General features: G+C 43.3%; 1 protein-coding gene across 1 annotated transcript; it reads left to right on the top strand.

Moving 5' to 3' along the window:
- The first annotated feature begins 17,807 nt into the window (after positions 1–17,807).
- On the top strand, positions 17,808–20,955 carry LOC135753324 (uncharacterized). Its single transcript, XM_065271373.2, has one exon. It carries the CDS (start codon positions 17,938–17,940, stop codon positions 20,872–20,874), a length of 2,937 nt encoding a protein of 978 aa, XP_065127445.2. The 5' UTR covers positions 17,808–17,937; the 3' UTR covers positions 20,875–20,955.
- Positions 20,956–24,219: the final 3,264 nt, after the last annotated feature.

Below are 24,219 nucleotides of genomic sequence, written 5' to 3'. Positions count from 1 at the left end.
CTTGAACCTCAGAAGTAGAGACTTTTAAAAATCTTGCCAGTAAAATCCATTTCACCACACCAGCAATGACAAGTTAAGCTAACGTTGCTATGGTTACAGTCCATATACATAATAGATTGCTAGGCTATTGCTATGCTATCTACAGTTTTATTACAAACAGCAACCTAAACTACAACATAACATTAATGTAGACTTAAACATGGTTATTTAAATAGTACATTTAAACATCACTGTTTAAAGTTTTTACCAGCCTTTGTATGGGAGCCCATATTCATTGTTTGGCAAAAATCAGTGTTCCTCTGTTTTTCTATGTTTTATATGTTAGTCTACATGTAATCCTTATATTGTACTGAAATGAGCTGTTTTCCTTGAGGCCTGATCCTCCAATAGCACTTTTTTATAAGTTATGTCAACCCAGTGCATGCCAGGTTTGTGCTGTGAATCTGAATTAAAAGTTAATTAAAGAATAGAAATGAAAAGAGGTTGCGTGTCTTGCCATGTTATTAGTCTATAGGTTGCATTATAGTGGGCTCTAGCTTTATTGTGTTTGGTATGTGTACCATAATTTACCAGACTTTTACCAGATCATTTGTCGATGTTTATGACTCTGACAGTCATTGTTACTGTTTTTTTGGCACAAGTCTTCACTGTGCCCATTCAAAGCTCGAGGGCCAACACATAACTTCTAGATTTATAAGCATCAATAAACTGCATTTTAACATTTTATAATGCCTAGTCATACTTCTGTTATTTTGAGGAAAGTAACTCAAAAGTAACGCAAAAGTAGTGTAACTCATTACAGTTCAGAGTCAGTAATATTGTAATGTAACTAATTACTTTCAAATGACAGTAATTTGTAATATATAATGTATTACACTTTGGAAGTAACCTGCCCAACACTGCCATTGACCCTCCCTTGCATATTGCCTTTACACAGCAAAAAGTATCTTACAAAAGTTAAATCAATGTATTGTTTCATGTGAATGAGTGGGTTAAATGGTTTTTACATCTTTTTGTAGCAAATTCTCTACTCTACAAGAGTAGATAACTTTTTTGCTTGTTAACAAATGTTTAGGATGTGTTCCTTGGCCTTATTTCAGCAACTTTTTGTTTTCTTTTTTTTACTAACCACGCATAAACATCATTTACTTAAAAATACAAACATGTAAATACATTTATGTTATATATTATAGCACAGTTTGTGCTGAATACAGTGTTATGTGATATTAGCCATTAATGTGTTTTAAAGCAACTGAAAAAAGACCAAACGTGAGAGCATGTCAGAACCTCTGACAGTGTCCCAAAAGGGTCGGACCCCGGAGGGTTAAATATACAAAAACTGCTATCTCAAACATGGAGAGGCTTCTTCGTGATCTCAACTAACAGATTCTGCAATAAAACGAAAATCACAAATTTCTCATTATCTCGAAACTTGTGCTGCCAACTTGTGTCACTGGTTTCCGTGATGGGTCACAAATCTCGGTTGTTGTCAGAATTGTCACCATGTCAACACCCCCAAAGATTAAAGAGCACTTTCTGGGTTTCCTACTTGCTCCAGTGTTTACTGGCTTTGGCCTATCTAACCGGCTGAACCAGTTTAATCCGCTTACCCGCTTCCTATCCCTACCGTGTCTATATATATAAATATATATTAATTTCTCCCTAAGGTTTTTGTCCTTCTAGGAGTTTTTCCCACCGGGTTTTCTCCTAGGTGGTTTTTTAGTCCCAGGGAGGGTCAGCCAACTTTGGCTTAACTTAGCACTGTACTGTATAATTTACATTATTAATATAAAAGTATTAATAATTAACACTTGTGAAAGCGTTATATAAATAAAATTGAATAGAATGAATAGAATTAAAGCAATAGGGGATTATCACGCTGTTACGTAGTACTTCCGCTGTCAAAGATCTTTGTGCACGGCCGCTTCCGGCGCAGTTCAACAATGGCGGAAACCAAGGCTAGATGTCACTGCTCTGTTCCATTTTGTAACTCTAACAAACAACGCCAACCATATTTAAGTTTTCATGGATTCCCCACAGAATTAAGTCTAAGGAAGAAGTGGATTAGAGCAGTTCGCCGGGATGAAGGGCCAAACTTTAAAATAAAGCAAGGAAGCACGTTCGTTTGTAGCCGGCACTTTTGTGACTCTGACTACACTACTGCTAGCAGAGAAAGTGACGTGGCTATATTTACTACCCGGGTTCGCGTCAAGCGGCTGAAAATCGGGTCTGTGCCCTCCCGTTTCCAATGGAACAACTGGGGACTGCCAAGAAGGAAGTCCGTGTATGAAAAAGCGTCAGTTCGCTTAGGCCATAACGATTTCCCTGCCGTTCTTGTGGAGCAGCCCCTGCCATGCGAGGAAGAGGCGATTGAAGAGGTCGCGATTGAGGAGGTCGCGGCTTCGGTGATGATAAATGACCATGATTACTGCACTACTCCTAAACCAGGTATGTCAGTGTTTGCCGGCACAAAATGTTTAGTCATATTGATGTCCCAGCATTTGACCAATGCCTCAATGTGAATAGCTTCATCACAAGTACAAACGTTGCATTTTCTTCATTAAACGTAAAGGTGAATATTGAGCTAATAAAAGCTATTTCATGTAGCTTTAGAGGACCAAACTACTTTCAGTATGAAAGTCACAGACAGAACTTTTACATGTTTACATTTTTTCTTTCATCTCACACAGGTTCACTGGATGCTGTTGCTGCACGCATTCAGGAATTGGAAGCTGACAACAGAGCTGTCACAGCTGAAAGTGTCTCAAGTATATTTTCACCGTTTTTGTATCTCAGACAAGGACATTCTTTTTTACACGCGATTCATGTCACGAGATGTTTTTTTAAAGTTCTGGGAGGCTATTCAACCATCTGCCTCCATGTTAGTTTACTGTAGGCCTGGCAAACTCGATTCCTTTTAAGGATCCGGGTTATTGTGAGTCACTCACTAAAGTGATCCGGGTTGTGTGATTCACTTGAGTCATTTGAGTCAGTATTGCTAAATTGCCAAGGAAACTCAGTACAGACCCACTTGTAACCGGCTGATCCACGCGACTCGAGATTCTCAGAGCCGGAAACATTGCAGACTTGCAGACCATGGGACTCATAAGACTTCACTAGCTCTACAGATCCACTAACCGGCTGATTCGCACGGATCAGCCAGAGCCGGTTAGTGGATCTTTGGAGCGACTGAAGTCTCCTCAAAAGCAAATTCACAACAAAAGCCTTTCACTTCTGAAATAACATACTTATATAGGTTTTAGGTTTGGTGTGTATGGTCGACCATTTAAAAAAATAGGCCTAATAATAATAATAATAAACAAAATATAGAAAAAAACTGTGTCCTGCTTATGTAGTCCCTAGAGCCGGAGAGACGGTTCGCGCAGATCAGCCGGCGGATCAGCTGGTTACGAATCATCCGGTTACGAGTTGAGAGATTCTCGAGTCAGAGCATATTTGCATGTCTCTCGAGTCCGCATTGTTCTGAGTGAGAATCTCGGGTCAGTTCGCGGCTCGCGCGGATACACAGGTCTCTTGAGTTTGCAATGTTTCCGGCTCTGAGTGAGAATCTCGGGTCAGTTCGCGGCTCACGCCGATCCGCAGGTCTCTCGACTTTGCAATGTTTCCGGCTCTGAGTGAGAATCTCGGGTCAGTTCTCGCACAGATCAGCCGGTTACGAGTGGATCTGTAGTCCGAGCGAAGTCTCATCAATAATGTTGAAAGAGGTTTGTGTGTGTGGTGGCGCTGTTTATGGTTTTACATTGAATTGTAGTAGGACTCAACTGATCCGGGTTAATGACACTAGAGACTCGCGACTCGTGAGTTAATTTAAAGATCCGGGTTAGAGATCCGTGTGAGTCACGACTCAAACAGGTCTAGTTTACTGGTCGAAAGCTCAGAAACATGGACATGCATTTGAACAAACATTTCAACCCATTTCTCCCAGTCCAGTGCGTAGACTGCAACTGATTGATGAATTTTTTCTATTTTGCTGCCGAGTTGCTGCAGGCCTGCAAGAGAAGGTGCTGGCTGACATGTTTCAGGTTAGTGTGTCCACTGTCTCCCGTGTTGTTATAACGTGGTCCAACTACCTTTACCTGCTTCTCCGTGTAATCATTGACTGCACTGAGGTGCGATGCCAGAATCCGTCATCCCTCACACTCCAATCAGAGGTTTTCTCAAAAACACAACAACCTTTAAGGGATTAATTGGGATTGCCCCATGTAGTGCTGTGACTTTTGTATCAAGTCTCTTCACCGGCTCCATCTCTGACCGAGAATTGACTAAACAAAGTGGACTGCTCGACTTACTGGAGCCAGGAGATGGCTGCATGGCAGACAAGGGTTTCACTATTGAGAACCTGCTATCTGACCGTGGGGCAAGGCTGATTATACCACCCTTCAAAATGACAGGTAGGCATGAAAGGACTTAACATTTTAAATTAAAACTGTGACCAAAATGATAATCATTAAAATGTGCATTAAAAAATGTTTAAAAAGTACTGAGGCACTCACTTAGGGTTGCATAACATCTAATTGTTTGCATCATATATGTTTCTGTGTTGTGTATAATTATGTATATTGGAATACACACACATCCATGTATATATTTAAGAAATATTTGCATGTGTATATACATTTTAATATGTGTATATACTTTATATATTTCTTCTTAAAATTATACGTGTGTGTGTGTGTGTGTGTGTGTGTGTGTGTGTGTGTGTGTGTATGTATGTATGTATGTATATATAAACAGAAATTAACTTATTTTATCTTTAACCACAGCACAGTTAACCAAAGAGGAGGCTCTAAAAACACAAGCAATCGCCCGACTTCGAATCCTTGTGGAAAGAGCAATACGCAGAGTCAAGGAATACCGCATCTGGGAACACACTCTTCCACTAACCTTGTCTGGGACAGTCAACCAGCTGTGGACCGTCTGCTGTGTGATGACCAACTTCCAGGGACCACTTGATTTAAAAGGCTACATCCCTGTTGAATAGTGTTTCCCCTGATCTCATGTATTTAACTGTGTACTGAAGACATTGTGCATATTTAATGGAATGTATATAATTCATCTACACTGTAAAACGTAAATGTTTACTCAACTTTAATCATTTAAGGACACTGGTTGCCTTAAACCAGTAAAGTTTTAAAACATACATTGATACTGTGAACTTGATCATATGCAGCTGTGCACTTATATTTAAGTTCACACCACTTAAATATAAGTGCACAGCTGCATATGATCAAGTTCACAGTATCAATGTATGTTTTAAAACTTTACTGGTTTAAGGCAACCAGTTTCCTTAAATGGTTTTTAATGAGTTAAAGGGATAGTTGACTTTAAAATGAAAATCTGTCATCATTTACCCATCCTCATGTTGTTCTAAACCTGTATGAATGTTTTTTTTTTGATGAACCCAAAAGAAGATATTTTAAGAAATTATGGTAAATCCACAGGAGATAGTCACCATTGACTTCTATAGTAGGAAAAAATATTTTGTAAGTATTGTGATAATTGATGGTAAGCACACAGTTGTCATACTTATTAAATTCCATCATTTCTTTTATTCCTATTATGAAAGTCAATGGTCACTGTCTCCTGTGTGTTTACATCATTCCTTAAAATATCTTCTTTTGTGTTCATCTGAAAAAGAATTCATACATGTTTAGATCAACATGAGGATGAGTAAATGATGACAGAATTTTCATTTTAAAGTGAACTATCCCTTTTAACTTTTAGAATTGATTATACACTGTAAAATCTAAATGTCAGTCCGCCCTGAAAGTATTCAAAACAATGTAAATGTTGTAAATAATTTACTTAGAAAAATGAATTGATAAAATCTTTTATTCATTCAGTTCAATCAATTCACTTTCTGCTGAAGATACACATCCATATATGTATTAAAGAAGTACAAGTCCACCTTCATTTTCATCTCTTTTATCATTTCATCATCCCTCCAGATTCTTCCAACTGCAAAATCTCCCGCAGTTTCTGTTATGAAATCGCACCAACTCAATCCAGTAACTCCCAATTGTCCTTGAACCTGCCAGTGGTATTTATGATTTTTCTTCAGTTTTGCTTGACCATTCACAATTTTGACATGTCCTGCCTCAGAAATGCTAGAGATGTCTGGGCATTTAACTTCAGCAAGCCCAAAACACGGAATGGCACTAGGGTCATATACCTTTGCATCGGGGTTTGCCCCGAGGTGAGGAGCATCGGGATGGATAACTAGTCCACAACGTGACACATTTACATTTAAATGTTTTGAATATTGTTCCAGCACCTGTGGCTCGCGTTCAAGGCCCCTTTTCATGGCAGGAGTTTGCCGTACTCCCTTAAGTATCCGCCCTGCCAGGGTCTGACCAGAAGATGGCCCTTTCACATGACTAACCTCATAGAACCTACTAGCTGTGAGTCTAGGCTTGCGTAAAGCTTGCCACAATGGGCACTCGGACTGCTCACGTGTCTGCTCCTCCCTCTCAGCTGCCATCTCGTGTGTCACAGTTAAGCTGTCCCAATGGAAAAACTGCTGGGAGTTTGGTTCAAAGTTGGGAAAAGTAGTGGTAAATGTAGACCCCTCTAAAGGCAGTTTAGGGAATGTTGGTGCATCTGGGTGTTGGACATAGTTTCCACGTTTTACCATAGGAGGACACTGGTATGACAGGGGTGAACCTCGCGGCACAGGTCCGAACCTGGAGTCGATCATGGTGAGTTCAGACAAGCCATGCAGCACTGAGGATATTAGTGCTTGCGGTCTGTGGTTTTCCAGTGCTTTCCCAAGAGACAAGACTTGCGGGTCAGGGAGCGATCCTAAAATGTAAAATTCAAAACAGTGAGTCTTAAAATTAACATCTCTTGCAGCTTGTTTTGGATTATCAATTCTGATGTCAAGACTCTTTCTTGAGAACTGCTCACTGACAGCATGTTATATTTTCTACATAAACTGTATAAAAGTGGCAAGATACAATTATGTATTATACGGCAGCCAACAGTACATTGCGTTCCAAAGTATCATTTTTGATAGTTTTTTCCAATACAGTCAGTAAGGTTCTTGGGATTCCAGAGACACCAGCAGGTTTAAATACATGTTTGCTTCTTACTTGTGGCTTTTTATTGCTGCCTTTTTCTATAGTTTTCCTTAAAAAAAATATTTTAAAAACCCTTTATATAGTCAAATCTTTCTGTAATATGAATCACTGATAAATCCTCATAAATAGTAGTTCAATGATTTCTCTTTAGATCCACCAAAATAAATTTTTTAATTAACAGGAAATACATTCCTTTCTTAAGATAATACACACTGTTTTCTTTAGAAAGATCTTTTTTCATACCCATATTGTGTGAGAGCTACAACTTGCATAATAATTTGGGATGTGGTATATGATATTAGTTACAGTAGTAACATTACCTGTGTATGCTTGGTAGAGTGTTGATTTGCATACACTCTTGGCAGATGGCTTTGGTCTCCTTACAACCAAGTCCTGAACCGGCTCTGCATGGATCTCCTGGGAATGATATTAACAAGCAGCCATAATTGTAATAGTTTCTTGCTTGTTATGGTGCTTGTAACACACTGCTCGGCTTCCAATTCATCTTAATGTATACCAATGTAGCCAGACGCACAGCCCCATGCACTGCACCACTTTAAACAGACTTCCAGTCTATTTTCAGCCGCGTGCACTTCGCTTCACGATCAGCAGTGTGTCCCAAACGTTACCCCTGTGACACACTGCTCACTGAGTGAAGGGTGGCACGTGGGGCAGTTCACAACATGGCTGAAAACCAGACTGGAAGTATTTTCAATGCGGTGCAGCTCCGCGCGGCCTCAATGTTACCTTTGTCCTTGGACGATGCCATGTTTGTAGAGAGCTTGTGCAGGCCACAGGTGGTGGTACAGCTGTCACCTGCAGAACAAGAGATAGAAAAGCAAAGGGTATTGAGGATGTGCTTGTTAACAATAAAAGGTACACCTCTAGAACCAGTGTCACTTCAATAAACCTTCAATAAACTTCATCCCAGACAACAGCCCTCACCTGCAACATGCTGTAATGGGCAGTCTGGAACAAAAAGGCCACTAGATGGTTGCACAGAACCTAGCCTGCTGTACAGCTGCATGAGGTTTCCTGAAGTTCAGCTGCATCAACTTGGAAAACAATCTACATTACAGACACAACACTGATAATTTTAGTTACAGTTCAACTAAAATGAAAATCTTCTTACAAAAGATGAGGAACTTGTAGAGAACAACATTACAATGAACCAAAAATCCTTTGAACTCTGCAACCGCAGTAGAGTAGTTAACCCCCTACACCATTAACATGTTGGATTCAACAAACAAGATATTTAAAGAATTTAAAATGCAAAGTTACATTACTATGATATTTGCATACTGTTCGTCTGTCACAAAGGTCTAGCAATTTATTGCACATGGCTGTTGACTGACTTGATGTAAGCAGGCAACAGTGGAAGGGGTCAAACTTCTTGCCATTATGCCTTAGCTTCCTAAAATAACCTTCAAATAATGTGGCTGTTCTCGCTTCCTCATCGACCTGTAACACCGACACCTGACAGCAACCGACCTGTCAATGATGTTGGACACTGATAGACAAAACTATTATGAATGCATATAACAGTTACTGTGGATTGTTCATTCTAGCAAAATGGACTCTGCCTCATTTAAAGATTAATAATCCTACTTTAGTTAGCATTAACGTAGGTTAAACACTTTACAGCCATACTAACATCCGACGCATAAGCTAACCTAACGTTACCTAGCTAATGTAATGTAATGTTACGTTAGCTAGCTAGCAGCCACTCACCTTCGTAGTCGTATATGAATTTCTCGAAAAACAAACTGTATCCTTTGTCCACTTTGGAACGGGCTGTGATTGAGTGTTGTTCCGTTTATCGATATACGTCAGAAAACGTGATTTTGGGTAGATTTAACAGGGATGCAGTATAAATAAATGTAGGACCGTCCATCAAGCGCTCGCCAGAGTGAAGAGCCATTCACCGGAAGCGGCCATGCACAAAGATCTTTGACAGCGGAAGTACTACGTAACAGCGTGATAATCCCCTATAGTTCACTTTGAAATTAAATTCTGATATGTTTTAGCTTACCTCAAGTGCATCCAAGATGTAGGTAGTTTCCGCGGTAGTTCCACTTTTGATATTTTTAGGTCAAACGGTTCTTGTCTGTCAGTCATATAATGCAGGTCTATGGTCACTTAGTAAACTTTCCTTCAAAGAGCATGCACAGAGAAGGAGAAGCCTCTCGCTGCAACCTGCGGTGGACATCCAACCCGGCCCACATCCAAGTGTGACGTCAGAAGCCATTACGCCGGCACGCCCATGCCGAAATTGGACACATTCTTATTAAGAAGCATCAAGAAGAGAAGACAAGAAGACGAAGGTAACTGCGAAACAAAATGCACAAAGCACGCGGTTTTAGCACGAACGCTGTTCAACATTATACAAATGAGTTGTATGAGAATGAAATGTTACCTGTTGAAAGCAGCTCTTATTTCTTTAATAATAGTTTATGAGGTCAGTGCAGTGTAATCACTTGACTAGCATCCTGCTCCGCAATTAGCGCGAAAGTCCGCGATATGTAATACATTGTCAAAATGTCTATGTAATTCAAAGGAATAAGATTGGATGAAGTTGTTTTAGAACTATGAATTATCTTCAACTGACATATTTGGTCATTTAACTCTCCTGTGATGTCTCTTAACTGAATTGTGTGTTACATTTGGCTGATATGAAAATTATATTATTTCAGTGCTTATGTGTGACGTTATATTCTGTACATCTTATTCTGCTTGTAGAGAATTTGATAATTGATTGTCACTCTGTCAGTTGTAACTGCATATTGAAACATGTGAAGTTGTTCAGTCATTGCTATGTATGTAAATAAGTAATACACGTTTAGATAATGTAATGTGATGATAAACTGTTGTAATATGCATACGTTTTATTATTGATTCATATTAAATACTGTCACGGCTAGTCCGTGACATGTTTTGTGTTTTGCACTTATCTGTTTCACCTGGACTCTAATGGACTCATTACGCCAACACACCCCACCTGTTGTATGTTTGATTGTGTTTGTATTTATACGCCTTTGTTCTGTCAGCCTGGGCTGGATTATTGTCATTGCTACCCCGTCTGTTCCCTGTCTTGGATGTTCCTGTGTTCATCGTGTTCACCGTGTTCACTGTGTCATCCCTCGTGTTTTATCATTAAATGTTATTTATTTTAGAACTTTGCGTTTGCGTCCTGTCTCTCCTACCGTGTCATTACAGAATCATCTGGCCATACATGGAAGCAGCAGGAGACCAACCCACGGCCATGCTGGAGGAATTTCTCCAGCGAACTCTGGCTCGTATGGATCTTCAGGACCAGTCGATCAACGAAATGCGAAAGGCCGTCCAGTCAATGGTGACGAAGGTGTCCGAGCTCTCTCAGCGTTCCTCTCATCCTTCGCTTCCCACTGCGCCACCCACACCACCCGCACCATCTTCTCCTCCAGGGGGTGGTTTTCATCCGGAGCCCGGATTACCGATCCCTGAGGAATACTCCGGTGAGCCAAATTATTTCCGTACATTTCTGTCTCACTGTTCTCTGCACTTCGCTCAACAGCCCCGATCGTTTTTCCTTGAGGAAACCAAGGTGGCGTTTACTCTCTCCCTACTGAAGGGCAAGGCTGCCCTCTGGGGGACGGCGGTGTGGGAGAACAACGACGCCTGCTGTTCTTCGTTCACCCTCTTATCTGAGGAAATGAAGAGGGTGTTCGATCGCTCCGTCGCCGGGAGAGAAGCTGCTCGCCTCCTTACCGAGCTCAGACAGGAGAACCGAACGGTATCCGACTACGCTATCGAGTTCCGGACCCTGGCGGCGGAGTGTAAGTGGAACGAGGAGGCGCAGTGGGATCATTTCCTGCATGGGCTTGCGGATCGCATCCAGCGGGAGATCGTCACTTCAGAACTACCCACATCTCTCAACGGGCTGGTGGATCTGGCTATCCGGGTCGACGCTAGGCTGACCGTAGCGGACCGTAGACGGAGACCTACCAGCATACAGCGCCGACCTGAGTCGTCCAGCCCTCCCAGAAAGACGCCTAGCAACGTTCTCCCCGATCCTGAGCCCATGCAGGTGGGTAGAGCTCGGCTTTCCCGGGAGGAGAGGAACCGGCGGAGATCCCTTGGTCTTTGTTTGTACTGTGGCGAGACGGGTCATAACTGCCAGAGATGTCAGGTAAAAGACCAAGCCCGATAGTAAGACGGAGGCTACTATCGGGCGGGATCTCTGCTCGCAAGACCTCGACGACATCTACTCTCCTTCCGGTGAAACTACGGTGGTCCACCAAGTCACACACCGACCACGCACTACTGGACTCCGGGGCAGAGGGGAATTTCATTGACTCTTCACTTGCACGTAAGCTACAAATCCCGGTCATCCCACTCACTCACCAGATTGCACCATTTGCTCTCAATGGACATGAATTACCCACCATCAGTCACACCACTGCCCCCATCACTCTTATCACCTCAGGCAACCATACCGAGAAGATCTCCTTTTTTGTTACAGACATCTCACTCTCTCCCATCGTCCTTGGTCATCCCTGGCTCCATACCCATAACCCTAAGGTCGACTGGAGACTGGGCTCAGTCACCAGCTGGAGCGAGGAGTGTCATAAGTCTTGTCTTGTCTCTGCGTGTCTTACTGTTTCTGAGTCTGTGTTTCAGGGGGAAGCAGTTTTTGGCTAACGTGCCCGCGGAGTACCACGACCTGAAGGAGGTGTTCAGTAAGTCTCGGGCTGATTCTCTCCCTCCTCATCGTCCCTATGACTGTGCCATAGATTTATTGCCAGGTACGTTTCCGCCTAAAGGCAAGTTATACTCTCTATCCGTTCCTGAGATGGAGGCCATGGAGAAATACATTTCTGATTCTCTGGCAACGGGGTTCATTCGTCCTTCCTCTTCTCCAGCGGGGGCGGGGTTCTTTTTTGTGGGGAAGAAGGACGGATCCTTGCGACCTTGTATTGATTACCGAGGGCTGAATAACATAACGGTAAAGAATACTTATCCTTTGCCGTTGATGTCTTCAGCCTTCGAGAGGTTGCAGGGAGCGTCTCTCTTCACTAAATTGGACTTACGTAACGCATATCATTTGGTTCGCATCAGGAAGGGGGATGAATGGAAGACTGCTTTTAACACCCCTCGTGGCCATTTTGAGTACTGCGTGATGCCTTTCGGTCTCATGAACTCGCCAGCAGTCTTCCAAGCACTCGTTAATGACGTGTTGCGAGACATGGTAGATCAGTTTATTTATGTTTACCTGGATGACATACTGATTTTTTCTTCGTCTCTCCAGGAACATTTGCAACACGTACGATGAGTGCTTCTGCGGTTGCTAGAGAATGGGCTTTTTGTCAAGGCGGAAAAATGCGTTTTTCATGCACAGTCTGTTTCTTTTCTAGGACACATCATTTCGACTGAGGGTGTTTGCATGGATCCTGAGAAGGTTAAGGCTGTGGTTGATTGGGCATCCCCAGAGTCTGGCAAGGCCCTGCAGAGATTTCTGGGGTTCGCCAATTTTTACCGGCGTTTCATTCGCAATTTCAGCCAACTAGCCGCACCTCTGACTGTAGGTTCACACCAGCCGCGGAAGAGGCGGCAAAAACGCGTGAACCGCGTCCAGTTTGCCGCTTGAACATTTTGAGTTTACTCGCTTAATCCGCGCGTGAACGCCGCGCGTGAAATTCTAGTCATTCGAGAAATTCACGCGGAAATCCGCGTCATGGGAGGGGCTTCTGCGACTCCGCGGAGACTACACCACTCCGCTTGCTTCCTGTAATCACGTCACTACTACAGCAAGCTCCTGATTGATTAATGCGGCGCGGAATTCCGCCAAAGTTCAGATTTTTGAACTCGCGCGTTTCCCGCGGCAACGCTCAATTCGCGCGGAACTCCCCGCGCCTTCCGCGCGTTCCGCGACATCCGCGCCGCGGCTACCGCGTGTACCGCGCCGCAGGATGCCTAATCGCGTGTTTGCATTGACTTAACATGTAAATCATCCGCGCTTGCCGCCTCTTCCGCGGCTGGTGTGAATCCACAGTGACCGCCTTGACCTCCCCTAGTTTGACGTTCAGGTGGTCAAACGCAGCCGAGGCTGCATTTGCCAAACTGAAAAGCTGCTTTGTTTCAGCTCCCATTCTCGTCTCACCTGATCGCACACGTCAATTCATAGTGGAGGTCGATGCGTCAGAGGTGGGGGTAGGAGCAGTGCTTTCCCAGCGCGCATCCTCAGACGGAAAGGTTCATCCTTGCGCGTATTTTTCTCATCGCTTATCTCCTGCGGAAGTTAATTATGACATTGGCAATCGAGAGTTGTTGGCAGTCAAGTTAGCACTGGAAGAATGGCGTCACTGAGTTGAAGGGTCAGGGGTACCCTTTATTGTATGGACGGACCATAAGAATCTCGAATACATTAGAACCGCCAAAAGACTTAACTCCAGGCAGGCTCGGTGGGCTTTGTTTTTCGGTCGTTTCGATTTTACTCTTTCGACCGGGTTCCAAGAACATCAAACCCGATGCTTTATCCCGCCTTTTTGAGCGTTCCGATCGTACTGCCACTCCCGAGCGAATTTTACCGGAGACCATCATTATCTCCGCGCTCAGATGGGAGGTCAAATCGAAGGTGTTGACAGCCTTAGAAGGGGTAACGCCCCCGGCCCGTTGCCCACCGAACCGCTTATTTGTGCCGGAGGAGTTACGGTCAGACGTCCTTCAGTGTTGCCTGTCATCCAGGGGTTAGTAGGACTAGATTCCTAGTTAAGCAACGATTCTGGTGGCCAGGTATGGCTCGTGACACTCACGATTTCGTCTTGGCTTGCTCAGTTTGTGCCACTGGTAAGACTTCCAATCGACCTCCAGATGGGTTACTTTTACCGCTGTCAGTCCCTTCGAGACCCTGGTCCCACATCTCGCTAGACTTTATTACCGCCCTCCCACCCTCCCAGGGTAATACGGTGATTTTAACCGTAGTGGACCGGTTCTCGAAGGCGACTCACTTTATTCCCTTGCCCAAATTACCTTCAGCCAAGGAAACAGCGGTAACTGTCATTGACCACGTCTTCCGTATACATGGCCTCCCGACAGACGTGGTCTCTGACAGAGGTCCCCAATTCGTATCCAAATTTTGGCGTGAGTTTTGCAAATTGCTAGGAGCGACTGTTAGTCTTTCTTCAGGGTTCCATCCCCAGAGCAATGGCCAAACCGAGCGAGCCAATCAGGATGTCGAGAGGGTGTTACGATGTTTGGTTTCCAAGAATCCTTCGTCCTGGAGTCAACAACTCTCTGCCAGTGTCATCCACGGGCAAGTCTCCTTTTAAGTGTAGTCTAGGTTACCAACCACCAAATTTTTCTAGTCTGGAATCCGAGGTTTCGGTCCCCTCCGCACACGCATTAGTCCAGAGGTGTCACCGCACCTGGACCAGAGCTCGTAGAGCTCTGCTCCAGGTGAGGTCGCGCACCAAGGCTAAGGCCGATCGCCACCGGTCGAAGCCTCCCCGTTACGTCGTCGGTCAAAGAGTGTGGCTTTCTACCCAGAACATTCCGATGCGTTCCATCTCGAATAAACTTGCTCCCAAATTTATTGGCCCGTTTTCTGTTACCAAAATCATTAATCCGGTAACAGTGAGTCTGAGCCTTCCTCCGGCGTACAGGAGGGTTCACCCAGTGTTCCACGTCTCCAAAATTAAACCGGTGATTTTTTCCCGTCTTAATCCGCCTGCCCGACTTATCCGACTTATTCGGTTAATCGTATTCTGGACTCCAGACGGAGGGGACGCGGATTTCAGTACTTGATGGATTGGGAAGGTTACGGTCCGGAGGAGAGAAGGTGGGTTCCTGCTCGGGACATACTGGATCACCGCCTTATCGATGTTTACAATCAACAGGTAAAACAGGCTGGGAACGTCAAGGGGCGTTCCTAGGGGAGGGGGTACTGTCACGTAGGAAATCCACTGTTTCCTCCGTGTCATGTTTGTGTGTGTGTTTGTTACTCACAGCTCTGCCATGTGCTCGTTAGGCTGATGCCGCTCACCTGTGTGTTGATTGCCTCGCTCCAGCTGCTCATCATTACATCTCCTCCATAAATACTCACATGACTCTCTGTTCCCTGCCAGATGATCACTCTTTGTTTGGTCCTCGTGTTGTGTGGTTCTTGTCTCTGTCTTGGATTACGAGTTGCAAAGTGGATTGTTTATTATCGTCGTCGTCTCCGTGTGGATGTTCCGTGCACAGTCTGGATTTACCACTGCTCACCACTCCACCAACGCCGCACTCAAAAACCATCTACCACCGTAGTCCTCGTCACCATTGCCAACAACACCGGACATTTCCTGCTTGTGTCATTTCTTTCTCTGTGTTTATAAATAAACATTGTGTTTTCACCTGCAATTGCTTCCGCTCAGTTCGTGTCATTACAAAATACAGTGACAGCAAGCCAGCCAGCCATCACATCAGCAGTCTTTTAACTATATTATATTTCTTTTCAGGAGTAAAGTTACTACAATTTTGAAAGCAAGTGATTGTTTGTCATGTCGGTAAGTAAAAAATAAACTTTGGGGTTTGTATCCTAATCAATTTTGCATACTGTTAACTGTCGGGACAAAGGTTTGTCTGAAATGGAATTAACAACTTGGTCTGATCACTTGCATAGTAACTTGATTGAGCAACTGAATCATTTCACTACATCTTACTTGATAAGTCTGTGTGTGTGGCAAATTATCTGTGTATTCTTCTTTCTATTCTAGATTAATGGAAAGATCACATAATTACTGTCATTGCCATGTTTTACAGCATCCTACACATTTTCAGTTTAAGCCTGATGCAGATCAATACTGTCAATGTCCGCAGAGCTGAAGAGAAGAAACTAGTGGACTTTATTGTGAAGTTACAGGGATCTGAGGAACATTTGGTGGTACTTTAACAATGTTCACATTTATTCATCTTTAAAGACTAACTCTTAGTAAAGATTCTCCAAGGTGCCAATGTTTTAATTATTTGTTAATGTTTAAAAACTATTGTATCTTAAATATATTAATTTCTTTAAATGTTTTTGTACCATGGTTCGACCCTAGGGTGTACTCAATGGGAAGCCATCTAAGTGGTTATGTAAGGTAACTTCTTCCCGGGTGCCTGTCTACCTCGACATTGAGGAACAGCAGGACATCTTGTTCTCATATTTGAGAGGATTGCTACATAGGATACCAACACAATTGAGTGTTAAAGATGAATGGCAGTTCATCTGTGATGTTCTTTTTCCAGAGGTATGCTGAAGCTGAACCATGTAATGTGTTTGTGTGTCCTGCTCCTGTGCTTATAAAATGTACTGTATAAACTGTATGCTCGCACTACTATATAATGGCTTGCTGTTTAGTACTGATATTATTGTATATTTATATTAATGTTTTTCATAGGCCATCATAAATGCCCTGGCTGTCCTCCGGGATATCTCCTTACAGGGGGCTGAGCAGGTCTTCCTTTCTGGTCCAAATTATCATTGCAGGTAAGAGTAGATTATTAATTATTTTTGGACAATGCCCAGTGCACCCTTTTGTTACTGATATTTCTGTTAACACAACAGTGACTGTTCTCTGATAACTATTTCAGTGAAGTGGAAGAGTTTAACAGACAAATAGACAAACAATTGAGGAAAGAAGGGAGATCATTCAATTGGTGGGTATTGCTCTTACATTTACACAAATTAGGCGTCAGTAACTTTAATATTCTATTTGACTTTCTCTCTCTACAACTCCAACCGTTCCATAAGTGCCCCATCTATAAAGTGGACTACTCCTTTAAATCAGAGATATATATTTCAGTTGAACATGTTAAACAAATTTCTATTTCTTCTCTCTCTCTCTCTCTCTCTCTCTCTCTCTCTCTCTCTCTCTCTCTCTCTCTCTCTCTCTCACTCTCACAGAGTTGAAGCCTACAGCCATTTTTGCAGCAACTGAAAGGGGGATCTTTTTGGTGCTTTTGTTGTAGCACAATATTTTGTTCTTCCACAAATAATTTTATTTCATATAATATAAGTAAATGCATGTATGTATAAATAAATTCATTCTTGAATCATTCTCGAGTTTTGCCTTCTTATATCTGGCCATATCATTTAGTGACTGCATATGATGATTGCATCATTATTTTACTTGATAATGAGCAAATTAGTTAAACTTAAGAAGGTTAATCATTATACAGTACAATTCAATAAACTAAGAATCACTCCACTTTTTCAATTGTTTAAAGATTAACTGGTTTTTATGTGTTAGAAAATTGTGCAAAAGTTCATTTATTTTAGTAATTCAACATAGCTGTAAGCCATAATCAAATTTAGAACACAAAGGCTTGAAATATCTCACTTTGCATGTAATGAATCTATATTATATATTAGTATCAGCTTTTAGTTGAATTACTGAAATTAACTTGCACAATATTCAAATTTTTCAAGTTTCACCATACTGTTTTTTTAACTTAAGGTTTACTTAAATTCCATTCTGCTGTTCTATTATTTTATTTCAAAGACATTTGCTATAACAGGCATTAACTAATAAATGAAGACTTAATTTGGTTGTAAAAATGAAATATTTCTATAACCACATAGAAAGAAATGCAAAAAAGTTAACTTTTTTAGGGGTAAATATATTTTGCAGATATAATTAAGAAAGTGACAAACTCCTTTAAGTTTAAGTATATTAACCTCCAGGCTCAACGTGCTACACCTAGCAAACCATCAGAACACCGTCGGGTTTTATGGCCTGCTGCAAACAAGGAGGCCGAGTGGCAGCAGTTTGATGAGGATGTTGAGGCAACTCTAGATGCATCATGCAGAGGAGAAGTTGATCAGCGCCTGCAGTTGATGAGTACACTAATCATCACCATAGGCGCAGAGAGATTTGGCATCAAAGTACCGAAGGCTCAGAACATCGCTAGACCAAACCGGAGAGAGACCAAGATCTCCCAGCTCAGGAAAGAGCTGAAGGCCCTAAACCGTCAGTATAAGAGAGCAAGCGAGGAGGAAAAGCCAGCTCTGACAGAGCTCAGAGACATCCTGAGGCAGAAACTGATCTCTCTACGGCGGGCTGAGAGGCACAGGAGGAGAGGCAGAGAGAGAGCTCGCAAACGAATGGCCTTCATTGCAAATCCCTTTAGCTTTGTTAAGCAGCTGCTGGGGCAGAAACGGAGTGGGACCCTGCAATGCCCAAAGGAGGAGGTCAATCAGTACCTCAGTGATAAGTACAGTGACAGCAGGAGAGAGGAGAATCTGCCCACCTGCAGAGAGTTACCCACACCACCAGAACCCTCTTTCCAGTTTAACATCAAGGAGCCCACTTTGGCAGAGGTCAGGGACATCGTGCGAACTGCACGTACCAGCGCAGCTCCGGGACCAAGTGGAGTGCCATATAAAGTCTATAAGTATTGCCCGAGACTCTTGGAGAGGCTGTGGAGACTCATCAGGGTAGTGTGGCGAAGAGGGAAGGTGGCCCAGCAATGGCGTCATGCAGAGGGTATTTGGATACCAAAGGAGGAGAATGCAAATGACATCACGCAGTTCCGCACCATCTCTCTACTCAGTGTGGAAGGCAAAATCTTTTTCAAGATTCTTTCCAACAGGTTATCTGAGTATCTCATGAGGAATTCCTACATAGACACCTCAGTGCAGAAGGGCGGAGTCCCAGGTATGCCGGGCTGTTTGGAACATACAGGAGTGATCACCCAATTGATCCGGGAGGCGAGGGAAAATCGAGGAGACCTAGCAGTCCTCTGGCTTGACCTAGCCGACGCCTATGGATCAATTCCACACAAGCTGGTGACAACAGCTCTGTCGATACACCATATTCCTGAGAAGATTACAGAACTCATAAGGGACTACTACAGTAGTTTCAGCCTGAGATTCACCTCTGGAACAGTAACATCTGCGGGCCACCGCTTAGAGAAGGGCATTATCACCGGCTGCACCATATCAGTGGTATTATTTGCCCTAGCGATGAGCATGTTGGTCAAGGCTGCTGAGGTGGAATGCAGGGGCCCCCTGTCCAGATCCGGCATTCGCCAACCACCAATTCGAGCCTACATGGATGATCTGACGGTCACATCAACATCAGTGACAGGGTGTAGGTGGCTCCTCCGCGGTCTGGAAAGGATTACGGCATGGGCAAGAATGATGTTCAAGCCAGCCAAGTCCAGATCCTTGGTCCTGAGGAAGGGGAGAGTGGAGGACAAACACCGCTTTTACGTGGATGGAGTCATTATTCCAACAGTGTCAGAGAAGCCCGTGAAGAGCTTAGGGAAGATCTTCGACAGCACCCTGAAGGACAAGGTAGCGGTAGAGGCAGCCCACAGGGAGCTGAAGTCTTGGCTATCAGCGGTGGACAAGTCCGGCCTTCCAGGGAAGTTCAAGGCATGGATATACCAGCATGGTATCCTGCCACGTCTCCTGTGGCCACTTCTGATTTATGAAGTCCCAGTTTCACTTGTGGAGGGCTTTGAACGTAACATCAGCCAATACCTGCGTAGATGGCTGGGTCTGCCGAAGAGCCTGAGCAGCATTGCTCTGTATGGGCACAACAACAGGTTGCAGCTGCCTTTCACTGGCCTGACCGAGGAGTTTAAAGTCACAAGAGCCAGGGAGGTGTTGCTGTACAGAGACTCTGCTGACAACAGAGTCGCTACCGCTGGCATCACAGTCAGAACCGGGAGGAAATGGCGAGCACAAGAAGCAGTCGACCAGGCAGAGGCGAGACTGAGACATAGCGTCTTAGTTGGCTCTGTGGCAGTGGGAAGAGCTGGTCTAGGTAGTCACACTAGACCACGGTACGACAAAGCCCAAGGACGAGAGAGACGCCAGATGGTGCAGAGAGAGATTCGTGCTGAGGTGGAGGAGGAGCGCCTAAGTAAGACTGTGGCAATGCGCCAACAAGGGGCCTGGGTCAATTGGGATCATGCGGCTGTCAGGAGGATCACCTGGACAGAACTATGGAAGTCTGAACCCGCAAGACTTAAGTTCCTGATTCAGTCGGTGTATGATGTCCTCCCAAGTCCATCTAACCTACATACCTGGGGCCTAGCAGAAACACCAGCATGCCCCCTGTGCCCGGCTCTTGGTTCCTTGGAGCACATCCTGAGTTGCTGCCCTAAAGCACTAGGAGAGGGGAGGTACACGTGGCGCCATAACCAGGTGCTGAAGGTAGTAGCGGACACCATTTGCACCACAATCCAGGAGTCTAAACACCTAGTCCCAGTGAAGCACAACATCTCCTTTGTTAGGGCAGGGGAGAAACCTCAGGGAGTGCGTAAGGCCTCAACTGGACTGCTAGCCACGGCCCGAGATTGGAAGCTGCATGCTGACCTGGGGAGGCAGTTAAAGTTTCCAGAGCACATAGCAAGGACGTCACAGAGGCCAGACCTGGTCTTAACATCTGACTCAACAAAGCAAGTTGTGCTAATGGAGCTTACTGTCCCCTGGGAGGATAGGATGGAGGAGGCTTTCGAAAGGAAGAAGGCCAAATATCTGGAGTTGGTTCAAGCATGCAGAGAGAGTGGATGGAGGGCCCGCTGTGAGCCAATTGAAGTGGGCTGCAGGGGCTTTCTAAGTCAATCTGTGCATCGGGCTTTCAGGCTCCTTGGCATTAGAGGGTTGCGTGAAAGAAGAGCCACTAAAAACATCAGTGAGGCTGCCGAAAAAGCCTCAAGGTGGTTGTGGATCAAAAGGGGAGAAGTATGGAGTAGCACGCTGCCTGGACACAAACCAGGGCCTGATCAACCCTGGTTGGGTCGCCCAGGTGAGGGTGTATGAAGATCAAAGACCCGAAACACCCTATGACCCTGGGTCCTTCACTGAAGATGTGTCCAAGCTGCACCCTTTAAGGTGTTTTCAAATCTATGCTCCCTTATATGTTTATTATAGCAAAACCATGATTATTGATTACCATTTGTGTAACAAATAAAAAGAATATTGTTTAAACGTATTGCTTACTTGCCATGTCATTAACTTGCAAAACCAGTGAGCAATGCAGAGGTAATGTATGACCATGTGGGCCTACACCAATAACCTCATCTTTATTATAAACCAATATAACCATTGACAATATATGATGATGGATGATAACTGTAAAAAATTCCGACAGGAAGTGCAGCGCCGTTTTGCGCATGCTTACGACAAATCGAGTCACATGCCGTAGTTAGATTTGGGCGTATCTTCTGACGTCACACTTGGATGTGGGCCGGGTTGGATATCCCCCGCAGGAATCGAGTCACGTGCCGTATTTGGATATGGGCGTATCTTCTGACGTCACACTTGGATGTGGGCCGGGTTGGATTTCCACCGCAGGATGCAGCGAGCTGTACTTGCAGAGAAGTCCAAATTAAACAATTCCCCATCGTTAGTACACATTTATGGCCTAAGACAGGGCTAGTCAACTGGCGGCCCGCGGGCCAAGTGCGGCCCGCCAATCATCTTTTTCCGGCCTGCTGGTCACCTTTGGCCCTTTCTCAATCGGAAGGCTGCAGCCTCTAATGCAGACTGCATATATGTCATCAAGTTTAAGTTAACTGAGCATTACATTCACAAATCATAAACACATAACAACAATTTATGATTAACTAAGAATAACAGTCATCTTTATAATTGTTAAAATTAAAAGACGTATGCATCCTGGAAATGCAACCTCCGGAGGCTGCAGCCTTTCGATTGAGAAACGGCCATAGTCTGATTTACAGTTTTTTACGATTGCTTAAACACACAATCTTTTCATGTCACACGATTTTGAAAGCTCTCACACAAAGTGCAAAACTACATGCCAAATCTTCAAAACCATAAGCTATTTCTCAGCCTTTGACTCAGTTTTCAATTGCATAAAACACTTTTTTCAAAACACTACACACAATTCTCTACCTAAAACACAAAGATCTATGAGGAAGTGACTTGATTTCCTGTTTTTCAAACACAACCAATCAAAATGCTACACTTATTCACCAGGTCACACAGGGCCTTTTTACACCTGGTCACTTCATGTGTTTTCTCTGATCGGATAGCTATCTGATTTGTTAAAACTGTTCCATTTACATTTGGCCACATAAATGCGTCTTGGCAAAATGTAAATGGATTCTGATCTTTTACCCCAGCCCAAAATGCAAATACACTATTTATTACTCCGCCTTAAAAAACTTAAGATGACGTTTATGCAACAGAAGGCAGCACTTACTGTATGTTGTACTGTATGTTGGGCAGGGGGCGCGCGTCTCCTTGCTCGGCATGAGCTGAAGCTCGCAGTACAGCGCAGCAGGAGAGTGACAGCGCAGTGATTTAATGCAGGTCCATGACGGGAAAAGCATTCAAAAAACTTTCTCTTAAAGTTTTATTTATTTGTTTAATATCATTAGAGTTTGTCATTAGACTCTTATTGATTCTAGGAAGTTTTTTTACCCGCTTCCATCACTCCATAAAGCAATAAGCGTGTCGTCTTTGTTTGCTTGGCGCTCTTCCAGCTTACTTGTGAGTGACGTTCTTACGTTTTGGAGGAGTAAAGCGCTGACGTATGTGGTTTCATCAACCAGATGCATTTACACTTGTCTGAAATGCGTCCCAGACCACCTCCTGAAGTGGTTTGAGCAATCGGATTTAAATCCGTCGCGAAAACGTTTTTGAGGGCATTTACACCTGGTCTTTTTACGATCAGATAGCTATCTGATCAGAGAAAACGCATGAAGTGACCATGTGTAAAAAGCCCTATAGACACACTCCTCACAATGTGTAAACACTAATTGCTTTAATTATCACTTACCAATCAATGCTTTACTTTACAGTAGTATACTGCCCTCCAAAGGCTAAGTGCAGTATCTACGCAAACACTGAAACTGAGAAAAATGGCTTTAAAGTTTTTACACTAGCCAGCCAAACATGTTGTGGGTAGATTAGTGGTAATGCATTCATGTAATGCCTTGTTAGGAAGAAATTTTTTATAGATAAAAACCATGACCACCGATGTGACCCTTGACTCCCAAAATGCAGATACTGCACTCTGCCTTTGAAAGACCTTACACAACTAAAACACTATTGCAAAAGCAAAGTGCAGTATCTACGAACTAAATGTGTTCATTCAACTTTTTCTCATGCTTCTTAATACATTTTGATTGTTTTTATAACTGTAATAGTTTTATTTATGTTTGTGAATGCTAAAAATGCTCCTTTTACCACAAAGAGAGTATTTAACTCACTTTATTAATTTTTATTTATTAAAAAAATTACATTAGACGAGGTTTGCTTTAAAACAGTAGTTAAAAATTAACACAATTTAAAAATAGAAGAACATGTTTGTCCCAAAGACATTATTGTTTACTATAAGTGGTAACTAACAGTATGTACATTTTAGTTAATTTTCATCTCAAAGTAGCACAGTTATGTAAATTTAGATATTTTTAAGATTAGCTTAAGAAGTACTAAACTAAATGTTTTAATATTAAGTAGCCTACAAAATTAGTTCATGGAGAAAGAGCACTTATTATGGAAGTGTACTTTTTCACATAGTGTGCTTTCTGCTGGCCTGGCTGCGCTCGTCAGGTTGACTGGGCTCCGCTATCTTTGCCTAACAATAAAACTTTACCAGACTCTTATCAAACTTTTGAAGGAGTAACCCCTGTCAATACAATTTAATTAGCTGCCTAAAAAGTGGAGAGATGTTCGAATCAACAAACACCAATGCGCTTGAATCGGATTATATCATTATGGTCAGAGGATATTGCCTTCAATGGACGAGCACAGGTAGGTCAAAACTTGCTAGCAGCTGGCTAGTCAATGTTAACTACTTATAAAGCTGTAATTTGCCTTAGCATGAGTTTTTATTTAGCTATCTTCCTTACCAGTATTTGTTTATTTGCGTTTTAACGCAAGTTCAACCATCATTTGGCATGGTTTGTTGATTCTGTGTATTACGATCGGGGGAAACTGCAGTATCTGCGGTATCAAAGCCGGGGAAACAAAGCCAGAAAGCAGTAACATCACTTACTGCGGTTTGCCTTGGTATTAGCATGGATTTTGTAGTTACTGCAATTTTGACACCCTCATTTCTCTGAAACGGGACAAAATTGAACCAGGAGACTTTGTCACAAGACAGAACAGATGTCATAAAGCTCATTTCAAGCC

The sequence above is a fragment of the Paramisgurnus dabryanus genome, chromosome 11 (genome assembly GCF_030506205.2).
Source record: "Paramisgurnus dabryanus chromosome 11, PD_genome_1.1, whole genome shotgun sequence".
NCBI classification, from domain to species: Eukaryota; Metazoa; Chordata; class Actinopteri; order Cypriniformes; family Cobitidae; genus Paramisgurnus; species Paramisgurnus dabryanus.
Note: the sequence above shows the minus strand (reverse complement) of the source record. Positions and strands in the feature narration are given on the sequence as shown.